The sequence below is a fragment of the Pagrus major genome, chromosome 3, assembly GCF_040436345.1.
Source record: "Pagrus major chromosome 3, Pma_NU_1.0".
Lineage (NCBI taxonomy): Eukaryota > Metazoa > Chordata > Actinopteri > Spariformes > Sparidae > Pagrus > Pagrus major.
Window position 1 is genome coordinate 9,582,864 of NC_133217.1, and position 17,628 is coordinate 9,600,491.

Genomic DNA, 17,628 nt, shown 5'->3' on the forward strand with positions numbered 1-17,628 from the left:
TGTATAAAAATACCCAACTCACACTATCGAAAGCCTTTTCGGCATCTATGCTTACCAAAACTGCACTTTCCCCCTTGCTCTGTATATTTTCTATAACATGTAAACTCCTTCTTATGTTATCTTGTGTTTGTCTTTCTTTAACAAAACCAGTCTGGTCCTCGTCAATCAAATCCTGCATAAATGTCTCCAATCTTTTAGTTATAATTGAGGTGTAAAGTTTATAATCCACATTTAAAAGCGATATGGGTCTGTAGTTACAGCAATATTCTTTGTCTTTACCGTCCTTTGGAATAATGGAAATAATGGCTTCCTTCCATGAGGGAGGGATCTTGCCTGATCTGAGACTATAATTAAATGTGTCCAGGAGTAGTGGGATTAACTCTTCCTTGAATGTTTTATAGAAGGAAGCTCCCATTCCATCAGCTCCTGGTGACTTTCCTGATTTTGCCCGACTAATTGCCCCTTTAATCTCTTCTACTGTAATCTCTGAAGTCAATATTGCATTCTGTTTTGTGCCTATTGATGGCAAATCCAAGTTGTCTAGAATCTCTGTCAGGTGTTCTTCACTTACAGAAGTAGGTTGTGAATATAGGTTATAGTAATATTTCTCAAATACCTTTTCTATTTCTTCTGGTTCATATAGAGTTTTATTGGTCACAGGGTCCCTCATTTTATGTATATTAGTTATTGCTTGTTGTTTCCTAATGCGTCTAGCCATAACTTTAGTGGCTTTAGATCCTCCCTCATAGTAAGTTTGTTTTATAAACCTTGCTTTCCTTTCCACCTCTTCCAACAATATATCATCTATTTTTTTCCTAACTTCTTTAATCTGATTCAGTGTGTCTGAATCTTTTGATTGCTTGTGTTGCTGTTCCAGTTCTTTTAATTTTTCAATTTGTTTCTGATATGTTTCTAGTCTGACCTTCTTTAAAAATGCTGTGTGAGAAATCAGCCTCCCTCTAATCACTGCTTTCAGGGCATCCCATAAGATTGTCGGATCAACTTCCCCATTGTCATTTTCCTCCCGGTATCTAATTATTTCCCCTTTTATTTCTTTAACTAATCTCTTATTGTTCAGTATGCCTTCGTTTAGTCTCCATACTGTATTTTTCCTCCTGTCATTCAAATGAATTTTTAAATAGATTGCACTGTGGTCCGACACATCGGCCACTCCTATTTTACATTCCCTCACTTTGTGTATATCTCCTTTATTCATTAAAAAATAATCAATTCTGGAGTACATGGCATGTGGAGCTGAATAGTGGGTATAATCCCGGTCAAGTGGGTGAAGTTCTCGCCATACATCCTGTATATCCATTTCTGACATCATTGTATTCATGTACTTATTAATTTGTTTTTTGTTTCTCTTAATACTTGTAGTGTCTAACCCATAATTCAGCACCACATTAAAATCCCCACCACACACTAATGTCCCATCTGTTTCCAAACTTATAAGATCAAAAACTTTTTCATAAAATGCTTTTCCACTTTCTGGAGGAGCATACACATTGAGCAGTGTCACCAATTGGTTTTCTAATTTCCCTTTTATCATGATGTATCTTCCCTTCTTGTCACTGATTTCTTTGATTAGTTCAAAGTTTACTGTGTTAGAGATCAGTATCATCACGCCCCTCTTGTGATTATGCCCAAAGGAACTGGAAAATGAGTTCCTGTAGCCCAACTTTTTAAACTTTACATGTTCCTCCTGTAATAGGTGAGTTTCTTGAAGAAAGATAACCTGCATTTTCTCTCTCCTAAATTTAGACAAGGTTTTATTTCTTTTTTTGATGTTGTTTAAGCCGTTAATATTCAGTGACACCACCATTATATCATTATGTTGCATTGTTTATATCCCTTGAAATAGTGCCTAGTCCCTCCACTGTAATGTTGTCAACCAACGTTTTCTCATGAACAAGGTATGAACGAACACAAAAACTGGACTCCCCAGCAAAAAAGGACCTCACTCCCCATGGGTCCTGTCTCCCTGTTGGTGGGAGTGGGGGGTAACTTTTCCTGAACAGAAGGCCCCCCCTAGTGATTTGGGGTGTACCTAAAATAGGCCTTCCCATACTACTAGATAAGTCCAACAATCACTAACTTAATAGCTCTCTCCGTCGATTCACATGTAAACATAGACATTAGAGAAGTCTCATTTGTAGGGGGAGGGGGTGATGTTAAAATTTCCCATTTCAAGTCTTCCTTAGTGGTACCCTTCCTGTTGTAACAAAAATAAAAAAAATAAAAACCTCCAGTTTGCCCATCAAAACAAACGACCAAACAAAACAAAAACAAAGGAGGGCACATATTAGGCTATCTGTAGCCTACAGTTTTTCTGGCTCTATTTGCTTACCCAGCCAACGTGTAGTCTTTAACTTAAAAACAGGAGGCATTTAACTCTTCTGGGTTACCTAGGGATTCCTCCCCTCCCTCTCTCTCTCTTTCTCCGTCTTCATCGTCTCCTCATCTTCTAAATTCTTGCAGCTTCGCTCTCGCTCGGTTCGTCGCATCTTGACCGGCGTCCTCGGATGCGCCGGGCCCTTGGTTTATCAGCTGCCTCTTTCCGACGCGTTGCCATGGTGAAGCTCTCTGGATCCGTTCCTCCAGTGACGGCTCGTTGACGTGCTGTTCACCCATCTCCAGTCCTCTTCCCCGCATGTCCCGCGCTGCGTCTTCAGCGTTGTTGTAGATCTTGGGCCCGTCTGACCAGTGAATCCTTATCCTACTCAGAGGTGTCTGGAAGCGTATCTTTTTGTCCTTCAAAGTCTTTTTAATTTCGGAGTAGGATTTACGTTTTTTCAACACCTCGGTGGGGTAGTCGTGGTCGAAAAATATCTGCCTCCCCTCGACTATTATTTTCTCTTTCCAGGCTTTAGCAAGAATGCTCTCTTTGGTCTCATATTTAAGAAAATTGACCACAATCGACCTCGGGGATGCTCCCGGTGGCGGTTTCTTACCGAGACTCCTGTGCGCGCGTTGAATATGGAGCTCAGTTCCCGCCGGTAAGGCGAGTTCTCGGCGGAGGAGTCCCTCCACCAGTTCTGTCACAGACTCATTGTCCCGTTCGGCCACATTGTAAATCCTCAAATTACAACGTCTTCCGTGTCCCTCCACTTCGGTCAACTTCTCCTGAAGTTTTGTTTGCTGTTTCAATAAAGTGAGGATGGCTTCCTTCGCCTCGATGTTCCACTCCTCCAACTCCGCCACTCGCTCCTGTGCCTCAGTGATATCCTTCCGCTGCTCTTGTATTTCCGCGACATTTTGCGCCAATTTTCGGTTAGTTTCATCCTTAAAGCCAGCAAACTCTCGCCTCACCTCCTCTTTAAATTCGTCTTTGAATGTTGCGAGATCTTCTTTCATCTCCCTTTTTAGGTCGCGTATCTCTCTCGTAATATCAGCGAGTCCCTCGAGTAACGTGTGGGCCTGCGTGTAGTCGTCATTTTCCCCGCTAGCCGCCTCGTCTTCAGACTCGTGTTCTTCTTGGTCTTTAGACATTGTTTTTTTCCTCAAACTTCTCTGCCCTCGTCCCCCACTCATTGTTGATCAGTTTGGAATTTGTGTTCTCGATATTTTCGTAGTTTGGGGGAAAGTACTTTCTAATCGACTCAGGAGCTCTGCTCTATGCTGCCATCTTGCTCATGTTATGATTTATAATTATGTTCCTCAACCTTTTTGATTAAGGCTACTTAATCTGTGACTTTGGGTGAACATTAAAGGCTAAAATAGAGTTGTTACTGTGATGAGTCTGACTGGTAGAAAGAGTTGATTTACCTTCAACTTGTACTTTATTGTTTTTTTACTTATCTTAAGGCTACATAAATAAATAAAAGTAGTTGTGGGAAAGTGGCAGAAATATCACTGTATAACATTTATGAATTATAATGAATTTCATTATTTGGGCTATTTGTTTACTTATTTACTTTAACTCTCCTTAATTGACCGCTGCAGCCAACACGTTTCAAAATGCGCTACTTTTACTTTGAAGGTGAGCTGTCTTTGTTTCCAGCCCTTGACAATGAAATTAGGAAATACCCCCTAAACTGTTAATGGTTAAACTTGAAATGCTAATGGTATATCAGGGTTTCATTTTTTCCTGAGTTTTTAGTCTTCCTACCCATAGTTATGAAAATTATTTAAAGAGGTTAATATCTTGGAACCCCTTTAGCTTATGTAACAACCCAAGCAACAAATGTGTCCTTGGTGACTTATACGCACAAGACAAGATACCTGTTGCTGAAGTGTACACTTATTGAGGATATTGTGTAATGTTTAAAGTGCTGAAGTGACATGATTGTCAACAGACTGGCCATTCATTTACTTCAGTAAAGAAACACTTCATTTTACAGGTCTGCAAATGTCATTGTAATAGCTGGTAACCCAGTAACATATTTGAAATTTCTTTGAAATGACCCCCAATTACCTCAAAATCTTTTGAAAGTAAAAATAATATTCTGCTATTTTCCAACGAGCACTTAATACATAGCTGGTTATTTCTTTAAAACATTTCCAGGAAACTCCCGACTGGTTTCTGCTTCACTATACATAATTCAGTAATTCATTGAAGTACATTTTTTAAATGTTTTAAAGGTTTTGAGGCCTTATAATAATGTCGTCACACCACTCAAGCACTCTTTTAATATTTTGAGACAACAATTCATTATCAAATAAATTAATAACAGCAAATAAAGTGAATATTTACAATAATTTAAGTAGATGTATATTACAATTTTGTATGTGTGTGTGTGTGTGTGTGTGTGTGTGTGTGTGCGTGTGTGTGAGACAGAGAAAGAGAGAGCGAGCCTGATTGTTGATTGTTGAACTAGTGACAATGTAAAAAGGTTGAAAGATGTAGTCCAACGTACTGACCTGCGGATGTTTGCCAGAAACTAGTTGGATTTAGTGGCCTGCTGAGGGGAAGTTAGACAGAAACTAGCTGGAAATTAAAATAGTGTGATCAGCAGAAGTTTTGCAGAAAACAGTTGGATATTTTGAGGTTATTATTGTGGTAATTTTGGCGGTAATTTCAAGGAAATTTCAATTATGTTGCTTGGTGATTAACACTTACTTATTACATTTCTGGACCTGTAAAAGTGTTTGCCAAGAAATCCCTTTACAAAGCCTCTATATCAGAGTATCTTAATGTCTTTGACCCAAATTGGAGTGATTTTTAAAACAGTATTAGTAACAGAATAAGAATAGGATGTTATGATATCCTTCATAAAAAAAGATCAGATAAACAGCTACTGAGCTCATATGTCAACAGATCCATCTTCATAACAACTTCTAATAAAGACCATGTAAAACATTAAAAAGCTCTAGATAAAATGGACCTTGAGGACCTTGAGTTGGTTGTTTTGTTAGACTACTACTGACTACCTGTTAAGGGCAACTGTTATCTTTTTTGATGTTGTGTGAACAGTAAATCAAATTGACTATGACAATCATCATTGTTTAAAGCCTACTTCCCATTGTAAATTGATAGGGGTGTCACAATTTTCCAAATCCATGATTCGATTTGACTTTCGATTTTAAGGTCATGATTAAATTTGACTTTTGATTTAAAAAAAGAAAATACAATTTCAGAACTGAGGGCTACAATATTGTTAGATTTAGACTTTTATGCACTGAACTGTCATTGCCATTTTTTACAAGGTGCACTTGAACACACCTCAAGTCCCTATGTCCGGTGCACGTATCCTTTGCCGTATGAAGTAATAGATTTCAGAGTTTAAGATGTGCATCTAAATGCACCATGCAAATATGTCAAACTCGGCACACACAGACAACATTGGAGAGAAGCAGCGCTAAATCTATTGAGATAAACAACAACCAAAACACAGCAGAGACGCAAGTTTTTTATTAAAAGTATAAGTTGTCAGTGTGACAAAGCATCACACCAGATTAACTCACCACATGGAAATTATGTTTGGTGCTTGGTAAACTCTGACTCAGACATACCTTTACAACTACATTTACAGTAGTTGTAAAAACAGTGTAATGGAGAAAGTGAGACACATTATGTATCTCTGACTAAGGAGCTGACAGCAAATTCTCCCATGTAACGTGCATGAACTCAGCAGTAACAACACACAACACTCTCTCTACTCTTTCCAGCAGTAAACGTCGCCACAATGTCGACAGGATAATAAGCCACATTAAACCACATTAATCTGTGGACAGGATGGCTGTAAAAAGTATCATCGGGTATTGTGTGTATTCAATGCCACTAACAATTTATCAATCAGGATAAATGACTTGCAGGTTGATCCAGATGCTCATGCTCATCATGTGGACCAAAGTCTGGACCTTGATAAGCTCTGCAATATAAGACCTCTGAAACATCTCAAACACTTTGTACCAGTCGCTTGTTCGTTTTCCCGCGCACAGGAAGCTAGCTGTTTGCTCTGTGTTTTTGAAGCATCTTTCTTTTTCTTTTTTGAACACGTGCTGGTTGCATGGAAGTCGGCACGACCGGGAATTGATGATGCTGCATTTCATTTCGATTGTCGAAATTGAGGGCTACCGAATTTTAATTTCCAATCATGGAAGCCCATAAACTGATATTCAGTTTTGGCAGTTTTAGAGTCTGGAATTAAATCAGTGTGTTTGGAGCAACTTTAAATTGTACCTGGCAGATGACAGGGAACTGCCTCCTGTGAACATGAAGGCCATCTATGCCCAGAGGGAAGACAGCAGCCAGAGCCATCATGCAGCCCACTGCAGTCATGTTGTTAAGATAGGGCTGAGAGTTCTGAATGTACCTGGAGCAAAGGCAAAAATAAATAAATAAATGGAGATTACTGTAAACATGTATATAATCATGAACAAAACCCCAAAGGCAAACAATAGGCAATTAATGGATAAAATGGCTGACTGGAAAAAGGGTCAAGGTCAAATAACGTAAAACTCATTCATAAAGAAGATATACAGTCGACCTAGAATATATAATATATGTACCTGTTACATTTCAACTGACAAACTTCTTACTTCAGCTTACTGTTCAACTGTGTTCAGGTCTCTACACTTCATTACTTACATACCAACTGACATTTGTTCTTCTTTAACAGCTTGTGGTGCACACATTTAACTGTCTCCAGCAATTCAACTGAAATTTAAGCTGTTTTCATCAGCTCAGCTTCAACTGACATTTAATATGCCCATAACTCCCTTACCAGAACCACCACAGGTTTATCCCCTTTTCAGTCTTCTTTGGGTTATCAAGCCTCACTGTTTACCTCCAAGTTGAACTATCTATAAACTCCTTCTGGATGCCACAAGGATTACCACTTCTGGACCCTGGCTCCAGAGTGCAAACCAGGTCAGAAAGTTTGTCTGCCTTCCAAAATATCCCACTTAAACTGAATCCCGGAAACTATCACCTCCTTACATTGGACCATTTATTGGGAAATAAATAATCAATCCATCAACTGTCAGATTAAAGTTACAGTTTACCATGAGAATCTACCCCACATTCCATTTCTCCCAGTTATGCGGCTTACTCTGTTTGATTGATCCGTTATGTTCGCCCTTGTGGCAGAGGTGACCAATACTTTGTGGATTGGGAGGGATATAGCTGGAGGAGATGACCTGGGTTCCTCTCATCTCAACACTCTCATCAAGCTCCTGCAGCACATATAACCCGGCTCTGCACTCCAGTCTTTGTCAGAAAGTTCAGTTCACAAATGTGGTTCACCTTTTTTTGGCCTGCCTCCCTTCCAGCCTTCAACTCAGCTCTCTCTGCCTACCCCGCTCCACTGTTATCAGTGTTCAGCTCTCCAAATCTACAAAACTTCTCAAAAAATCTTAATTTTAACTGTCACAAGCCCTGCCTCTAGCCCCCCACTTTCTAATTAAATTACCTCAACCTCACAACTGAACTCAAAACAAGAATCAGGACACCCTACACCTGACATGAACGCGCAAAATGGAAGGGTAGGGCTAAGTGGTCGGATTTTAACTTAAAGGCATAATTTGCAGTAACTGTCCTCTGCTGTTTGAAGGCAAACCATTCAAAGTTGGCTCTTCCTTCCCAGCTCAACTAGACTGAGGGCAGTAGTGGTCAAGCAAGCTAGAGTGAAAGAAGAGAGTGAACGGTGTTAGGGTGAACAGAGCAGTGAATCAAAGAAATTAAAGGTTATTTTCTGATTGTTTGACAGTGGTTAAAACACAAATCAACACACTCACATTCAACAATGATGCAGCTCACACAGACAAAGCCAAGCAGAGAGACGGAGACAGCAATGAAACCTGGTCGCTCCCTTTTTTAGAAAATTCACATTTCTGGCTGTTATTGGCTGGTGGCTACACACCAATGCCCAAAGACTGATGCCCTGAAACACCCCATACACAGCAAAATAATAAGACAATACAGGCTCAGGGCAGGGTATCTGCAGATAATGATTCCACTACATAGGTCAAATGGGCAATAAGTAATAAGTGAAAAGGAATAAGGGGACACTTTGAAAGAGCCAATTTTTTGCAAATCTTGTTTCCCCTTTTGATGCAACTGGAGAAAAAAAGGTAAAAAAAAACAAAAAAAACTTGTACGACTATAGTAATAATGTGACCAGCAAAGCCTTCTCTTGCCAATTGTTGAATAAATGAATATCAAGCAGATTTTATTTTATTAATTTTTTTTTGTTACAGCATGTAAGCTATTAAATATAAAACTAGTACATATGTTAAATAATGACACTTAACTTATTCTGTCTTTTTCCTTGTCTGAAACCCAGGTGGCCGCACAAAGCTGATCTTCCTTCCAGGGAAGGCATCTCCCAAACTTGACCTCCCCATTACCACTGAGAACTCAGTGGTGACCCCTTCTTGCTCCTGCAGATTAATTCTTCACAACATCAGGAGGATGCTCTGGTCCAGGCTCTTGTCATCTTGCGCCTAGACTACTGCAACTTGTTCCTGGCTGGTGTGCCTGCATGTACTATCCAGCCCCTGCAGGTCATCCAGGATGCTGGCTGACTACCAGTGGCTGCTCAAAACCCTATACAAGACACTGGGGCTCAAGACATTGGGACTTAACTATAATGCTGTGAATGGCTCATCCTACATCAAGGACATGATCAAACCACACAACAACAACACCAGTCTGTCCACGAAGCTCTGCTACTGCCAATCTGCTTGCTACTCACTACAAGGGTGGTCAACCTACTGCTCAACAAAATCATGACTGTTTATTGTCCTGGCTTCACAATGGAGAAACACGCTCTCCACTGACAGAAACTCAGAAACTACAATTATCACCTCACAGTTTTACGCCTCCACACACAAGTCAAGTTGCAATTTACATCCATGTCTGTCTCATACTGTAAGTGTATTTTTTGGTGAAATGGAAGTTGTCATTATATTGACATGTTTGATTCCAGTGAATAATTTGCAGATTAATAATTTACAGAGTACAGAGGACTGATAGAGGGCTTCATCACATGCACCGACAATCACCTGAAGATCAATATCCGCAAAATCAATGAGCTTATGGTGGACTACTGCTGTGTATCTATATCTGTATCTGTCTGTATGTTCATTGAGGACAAAGAACAGTCAAATGTGTTGTATGTGTTCACATGTTTGATCCATAAAGCTGATTCTGACAGAATATGAAGAAGCTACTAATTCTAAAATGTGGATGCTTCACATGCATGTTCAACCCAGCAGCACATAAGATCTCTACAATCAGTATAGTTTCAAAGCGAGCACCCAAGATTAGTGTCATCAATTCAGTATCTGATCAAATGTGAAATATGGTCACAATCTCCCTTCTGTTCCTCAGTTATAGGGTTAAATAATGACCATGTCACGTACTTTTGCAGAACATTATGATGTCACAGTGAAGTTGACCTTTGACCTTTTGGATATAAAGTGTCATCACTTCGTTATTTTATTCTATTAGACATTTGTGAGAAATTGAATAGTGTATGAATTCTTGAGTTATGCAATACATGTTTTGTGAGGTCACAGTGACCTTGACCTTTGACCTCTGACCACCAAATAATTCTAATCAGTTCATCCTTAAGTCCAAGTGGACGTTTGTGCCAAATTTGAAAAAATTTGGACTTCCGGTTCCACTCCACAGAAGATGACAGCCTAACTTCAGAGCTCCCCAATGGTTTTGTCAAAGTAACCCTAAAAAAGCGTATTTCTTTAAAACTGGTGAATACTGTTTAAATATGGAGAAAGGGGTTACCACCAGAAGTAGGACAACAATGAACCCGAAATGAGCCAAGACAGCCGAAGTGGCTCTCCGGTTCTGTACGCACATGGTGACGATGGACCCGGTGCCCGCTTGCAAAGTATTTTAAATTAACTTTGGAAATCCAGAAGAGACAGCAGGGAGCGACTCTCTGACATTAAACATGACCTGAAGAGAGCAAATGACAGATTGGACGAGGCAGAGGGGAGAATTGATGAAACAGAGAACGTACTTCAAGCAGCATCAATGCTAATAAATCAGCTAATACAGCGCCAAGCTAACCTTGAAGCTAAGCTGATAGACCAGGAGGGTCATGCGCGGAGGGATAACTTAAGGATCTATGGAATACCCGAAGGTAAAGAAGGCAGCGACATGGTTAGTTTCGTGGATAAAGAGACAGAGAGACCCGGCTCCTTTCTGCTCGGCAGGTGGCGAGGAGGCGGCGTGACGAGGGCGTAGATCAGGTACCCGGTGCGACTGAGACTACACAAAATCTAAAAAAAAACCACCGTTCTCAATATAAAGAAAAACTTCAAGAATTCAAAAGGCGATAGCCGAGGGCAGAAGACTGAGAGTTCAAAACTGTCAGCCTAAAGCAGATGAGTTTTGCTTGGTTTGAATAATATATTTAATCCTGCTACTCATCCAAAAGACTGTCAGCTCGTTTTACATATAGGTATGTCTCATTCCTACTCTATATTTTCTTCATAGTTAAAGAAGTTGGGGCTCACTAATTAGCGAGCCACCTATGTTTTATTTTGTTTGGACTTTGGTTTGGACACTGGCTAACATGCGGCCACACTTGAGGGCCCCACCACACTTACCCAACGTGAGACACTCCCTTATGGGAGCTTTGACTTTGCTAAGCCCTGCAAGGCTCTTTTGAATCGAGCCTCTTCATTGGAACCATCTGTTCTATTTTTTTCTCCATGAAGCTTTGTTAAATACTGTTCTCTGTTTGATGTTGTTTTATAATGGTTCTCTGGGAGAGAGATTATCACTGTGCAGTCTTTATGTTACCAGGAATGCTGGGGGAGATTTTGTTTTGGAAAATTTTACAAGACTATGAACAAGCAAGTCCTTAAAGTTATCTCTTACAATGTAAAGGGGGGTCTTCACCCGGCAAAGAGAAGCAAAATGATATCCAAGATGAAAAAGGAAAATGCACTTTTGCAAGAGACACACCCCACCCCATCAGAGCATGAAAAAATAAAAAGAATGGGATTCTCAAGGGTGTATTATTCATTTTATAAATCAGGTCGAAGGAGAGGCGTAGCAATCTTAATCTCGCAGAAAATATTATTCGAACAAATTTCAGAGATAACAGACAAGGAAGGGAGATATATTATAGTTTCTGCAAAAACTGACAATGTTACCACAACAATCTATAATATTTATGCCCCCCCGGAAGCGACTTTACATTTTATAGAAAGATGTTTGATTTAATGATAGGGGCCACAGGAATTGTGATAAGTGGTGGAGATTGGAACATTCGCCTCAACCCACAACTTGACTCATCAAAAACTTCAATCGACACATCATTACATAAAAGAATTAATGTCTTAATGACAGAGTTGGGTATAATCTCTGTATAATCTCTGGAGAGACTTTCACCCATCGGACCATGATCAGAGGCGAATGCTAAGGGCGCTGTCATCCACGGGGGGCGCCGCAAACAGGGAGAAAAAAAAAAAAATTACTATTTTTTACCAGTAACTTACATAACTTCATAGCAAAACCTATTAAATAATGGAGAGACCTTTTTTCTGGGTTCCTGGCTCGTTGCACTGTACCTGCCCTCTGTGAGGGTGGGAGGCGGGGTCGAGAGGCGAGTTGCCTGAATCTGACCGGACCGTGACCCCAAGACCAAGAGAGAGATTTATTGATACTGTAGCGGAACCACAATGTCCAAAAGATTGAAACCATCCGGCGTCCAGGGAAGGAAAAGAAGGAAAGAAAGAGGAAGAAAAACATGAAAATGAAAGAGGTACAGTAACGACAATGTGATGAAGTGAATGAAATTAATAGTTTAATGCATAGTAGTTACCGTTGTTGGAGCAGAGTGTTAACTTGCTAGCTTACTTCGGACGATAGTAGCATTGTTTAATAATCAGCAAATAGCTGGAGTTGATGTAAGTTAATGTTACTCCCACCTTAAATTCATCAGGGACATTTGGAAAGTTAACGTTAGGCCTGTTCAGGTGTTATTTTAACCTGTTGGCTGTGTATATGTCAGTTAAAATGCTATTAGTTTTCCATCCACTTTATAAGTAATAGGGTAGTTGTAAGCCTTTGGTTTATTGTGTCACAGTTTATGTTTGTTAAAGTTTACATCAGTGTTAAAGTGCAGTTAAAGTGTATTACTGTTAATACTCCATACCTTAGCTTTCCCATATCATTCATAGGCTATATATATATATATATATATATATATATATATATATATATATATTTATATATATATATTTCACTGCACTTTACTGCTTTTTGCACTCTGGTTAGACTGAATTGCATTGCAATGACGATAAAGTTGAATGAATCTCATCGTATTTTCATTATTAGTCTATATTAGTCTTACGTATAGCACACACCAAGCATCTGTTTTTTTATTAAAATGTAACATCCAGTGGTCACATATACTTATCTTCTCTCTTCAGATGCACTTTTAAAATATTGAATACATACATGCAGTTTCTGTGTGAGTGTATGAAATTTGATTGTGAAATTGACTGCGATGCAAGGGGGCGCCAGCTAAAATCTTGCCTAGGGCACCAAATTGGTCAGGGCCGGCACTGACCGTGATTATACTTTTTACTCACCCCCTCACAACACATACTAGAATAGATTATTCTTTAGTTTTTAAGAGAGACCGTCATAGAATGCATAGCTGTGATGTTGGTAATATTGATGTATCAGATCATGCCCCTATCTCCTGCACTGTTCATATTGACGATAATCCAGGAAGAACACTGTGGAGACTAAACACAAGTATCTTGAATAACCCACATTTCAAAACTCAAATGAGAAATGAAATAAAAAGGTGTCTAAAGGACAATGACAACCGGAGAGGTAGACTCAGCTATAGTATGGGACACCCTAAAACCAGTAATCAGGGGGAAAGTTATATCTTTTTGTGCCCAAGAAAAGACACAAACAAGACTAAAAGACCTCAACAAAGAATTGAAAGATCTCGAGGCACAACACAAAAGAGAACATAAAACAATCATAATGATGAAAATAGAGAAAATTTTAAATGAATTGAACATATTATACTCTCAGGAAATTGAAAAAAAGATGATATTTACAAAGCAAAAATACTATGATGTCAGGTTCAAAATCAACAAAACTTCTGGCGAGAAAGCTTAAAAAACAACAAGCTGATAACACCATATATAAAATAAGGGATCCGGATTCTAAGACGATAAAACATAAACAAGAAGAAATACAAAAAATGTTTAGAAATTATTACAAGTCTCTATATACACTAGGGCTGCTCAATTATAGAAAAAATCATAATCACGATTATTTTGGTCAATATTGAAATCATGATTATTTAAACGATTATTTTTGAGTTTGGAAACATGATGCATTTATTCAGCATTTCTCTCAAAAAAATACACAAAATGTTCAAATCGAAAAATACTAAATGTTCAAATCGAAAATAATGTACAAATATGTATCCAACTGTTCTGCAATTTCTATAAAACATTTAATGAATAAAATAAATATACTTAGAAAATCAAATAAGACAAACGATAGGGTGCATAGGGTGCTTTAGCTAAAAAGTATCCAATGGCAGCTGTTATTTTCTTGTGCCTATCCGCATTTGACGGATAAGGAGTCGCATTATACAGTGTGTCTGAGATCGATGTCTGACTCTGCTGTGACAGTTTTAATGTGAGGGAGCGTTTGGTTGTTCCTTTTTTTTTTTTATGGGGTGCCAGTCAGGTCTCTCTCCTGACACATAAGATAGTTATTATTTGATTTCTTTCTCTTTTTTTTTTTAACCCAAACACAATTTTAAACCACACACACAGCCAAACCCCACAAAAGCAGCTGATGCTGCGGATGTTGCCGGTGGAGGAGGGATCCGTTCGGATCGCTATCGCCAGATAATCCGTGAGGTTTTACGGCTCACTATTAACGGGAGGAGATGCGGGGAGACTGCAGATGATGCGGTGAGGATTTTCGGCTCACTGTTAGCTACTGAGCATAGGAGCTCCGACGCCATCGATAGCATACTACTCTCTGTCAACCCACCGCACAGCGGCACAGGTGGAGATTTAAAAAACTGGCGCCATCAATGCCAGGGCGAATCGGCAGCGCACCGAGGAGGCGGACAGGAGGGCGTGGACAGCCTGGCTGTCACACTGCATTGATGTCATGGGGGTTGTGGCCTTGTCTTTGCGAGGGGTGAAATTTCACTGGGCCTCTGATGCGCCTCCGGAGGTAGTATCAGAGGCGTAGTATTGGCAAACCGAACCAGTGTGAACGGATAAGCCGGCGGGCTTCACTCAACAAAATAAAGAGAAATGTCCCACAAAGCAACGTTACAGCACCAAACAACAGTAACGTAGTAACTGGTAGTGTCTTTGGCAACTTATATGAGGAAAAAAATACCGCAGTTATAAGTGGAGAAGTGTCTGTCTGACCGACTCTTCATCACAAGCCCGAAAAACAGCGTCTGCAAAAAACTTTTACTCACCAAGTGTTTGTTCGCGGTGATTTTTTTCACCGCAAAGGTCAGCCCTCCCGACCGAGACTTCAGTGAACTTTCCCCCATAAAACAGCATCCCTCCCCGCGAGTGACAGAGTCAGACAGCGTCCTGTTGACTGATGGCGATTATATAATTATGTAATTTAGAGAAAAACGTAACTTGAGTGAGTGCCAGTCAGCAGGGCCGTGTTGAATGCTTTGGGGGAGGGACTGAATTGCTCAGAAAATCTCTAGGCCTACTGTACAACGAAAAATGCCAAATAAATCGTTTCAATTCGATTATATTAGTTTGGAGATCGTTTGATTCAAAAATCAAAATCACAATCAAAATTCAATTAATTGCACAGCCCTAATATACACAGCCACAACTAGAGGACAAACAACAGATTGCTAAATTCCTGAGTTCCCTTAAATTACCCGGGTTGTCAGAGGCACAAAATCAAATACTAACAGCCGCAATTACTGAAGCAGAGCTAAACAGTGCCAGCACCAGACTTAAAGCTAATAAATCACCTGGCCCGGACGGCCTGCCCTCAGAGTGGTATAGGGCTTTCCGGTCAGAATTAATACTGAGCTTGTAATACAACTTTAACAGACACAAAAATGCCTCCTTCATGGGTTGATGTTGTAATTTCAGTTATTCACAAAGAAGGAAAAGATAAACTAGAATGTGGATCATACAGATCTATTTCAGTGTTAAATGTAGACTATAAATTATACACAGCTATCCTTGCCAAAAGACTAGAAAACATTCTACCACAGCTTATACACAATGACCAGACTGGATTCATCTCACAGACAAACCCATGATAACATCAGATGGTCTCTGTACATACTAAACCATATTCAACAAAACAAGCCTGAAGCTGTCCTGGTGAGTTTAGATGCTGAGAAGGCTTTTGACTCTGTGAGCTGTTCTTTTCTATATGAAATCCTTGAAAGATTCAGTGTTCATAAAAACTTCACAAAAGCCATCCGTACCTTATATCGTAAACCAACAGCTCAGGTTAAAATAAATGGGCAGCTTTCAGACAGAATCACCTTAGAGCGTGGATCGAGACAAGGATGCCCATTTTCATTACTGTTCGCACTGTACATAGAGCCTCTTGCACAGTAAATAAGGCAGGCAGAAAGCATTAAAGGAATCCACATTAATGAAGAAGACCACAAAGTGGCACTGTATTCAGACAACATTTTGGTTTATTTAAATAACCCTTCTGAATCCTTCTCCAACCTTATGAAACTTCTTGACACATTTGGTAAATATGCAAGGTATAAATTAAATATACAAAAAACGCAAATCATGTCATTTAATTATGTACCTTCAAAACACCTTAAAGTGGGATCAAAACTCATTGAAATATCTAGGGATACACCTTCCAAAAATCATCTCAGCACTGGCTGAGATAAATTATAACCCCCTACTAACAAAAATCAAAGATGACATACATAGATGGAACTCTGTTTCCTTCCTTGGCCTCATTCATAGAATTGATTGTGTGAAAATGATCATACTTCCAGGTCCTTCCTGTAGAAGTCCCCTCAAAACATTTCTCTGAATTGAATAAAATAATCTCTATATTTATTTGGCAAGGGAAAAAACCTAGGATTAAATGCAAAACCCTACAACTCCCAAAAGAGGAAGGAGGAATGGCTCTACCTAATTTAAAAGCGTATTATTCTGCAGCCCAAATTAAACTCTTAATTAACATATGTGCCCCGACATACCAGGCTAGGTGGAAAGACATTGAACTTTCCATTATGAATGACCCTCCAATTCATGCAGTACTACACCACAAAAAAACCTGGCGGGATTCATAAACGATATAAAGAATCCACTCCTCAAAGCTCAACCAAAATTCTGGAATACTATCAGGGATGAGTATAAACTAGAAGATAAACTACGATGCTTATGATCCTATGTTCAAGCCAAACAAAATGGACTATAGATTTAAATCCTGGATTGCAAGAGGAATAACAACATTTTACTCCCTAACAGAAAAAGAACAATTGAAAGACTTTGAATATCTGAGGGAAAAATATTGTCTTGAAAAAATGATTTTTATAGCTATCACCAGATACGTAATCACACCACAGAATATATTAAAGAAAAATGGGAGAGGGAGGGAAATCTGTCAATCTCAAGTGAAAGTTGGCTTGATATGTGTAGACTCCAGTGGAAATGTACTAATTCTAATACCTGGTGGGAATCGGATGGAAATGCTTTATTCGTTTTTTCATATCACCAAGGCAGAAGGCACATTTTTCTGGAGGGAATTCCGGGTGTTGGAGACAGTGCGGTTCTCAAGACGCCAATCACTGGCATATATTTTGGGACTGTTCAGTGATAAAACCCTTTTGGGTGGAGTTTCACAGTGCACTCAAAAACATACTTAACACTGACCTACCCTTGGAATTTACTGTATTATTCCTAGGAAATGTTGACCTTATGACAAGGTGCGCCGATAAATTTATGTATGGTAGTTTGGTATCAGCCTGCAAAAAAGCTATAACCAGGCGCTGGTTAATTCATGAACCGTCCACAATACAGGAATGGATTGATATAGTGAATAGCATTTATGTCATGGAAAGGATTACTTTCTCCCTTTGTCTTCAGAAAGAAGTGTTCACTAAATTCTGGACTAAATGGATTAAATATACGGAAACCTGGCTCAGCGAACACATCCCGGACACAGGATTACATCTGCTGGAC

At 39.4% G+C, this 17,628-nt stretch overlaps 1 protein-coding gene across 1 annotated transcript in view; it reads right to left on the minus strand.

Annotated features, from left to right (window-relative positions):
* gabbr1b (gamma-aminobutyric acid (GABA) B receptor, 1b) overlaps positions 1-17,628 on the minus strand; it is a 171,099-nt gene that overhangs the window by 42,358 nt on the left and 111,113 nt on the right. Inside the window, exon 11 of the mRNA XM_073463399.1 lies at positions 6,626-6,758. Coding sequence (XP_073319500.1) covers positions 6,626-6,758 — 133 coding nt within the window. The remainder of the gene's footprint in view (positions 1-6,625; positions 6,759-17,628) is intronic.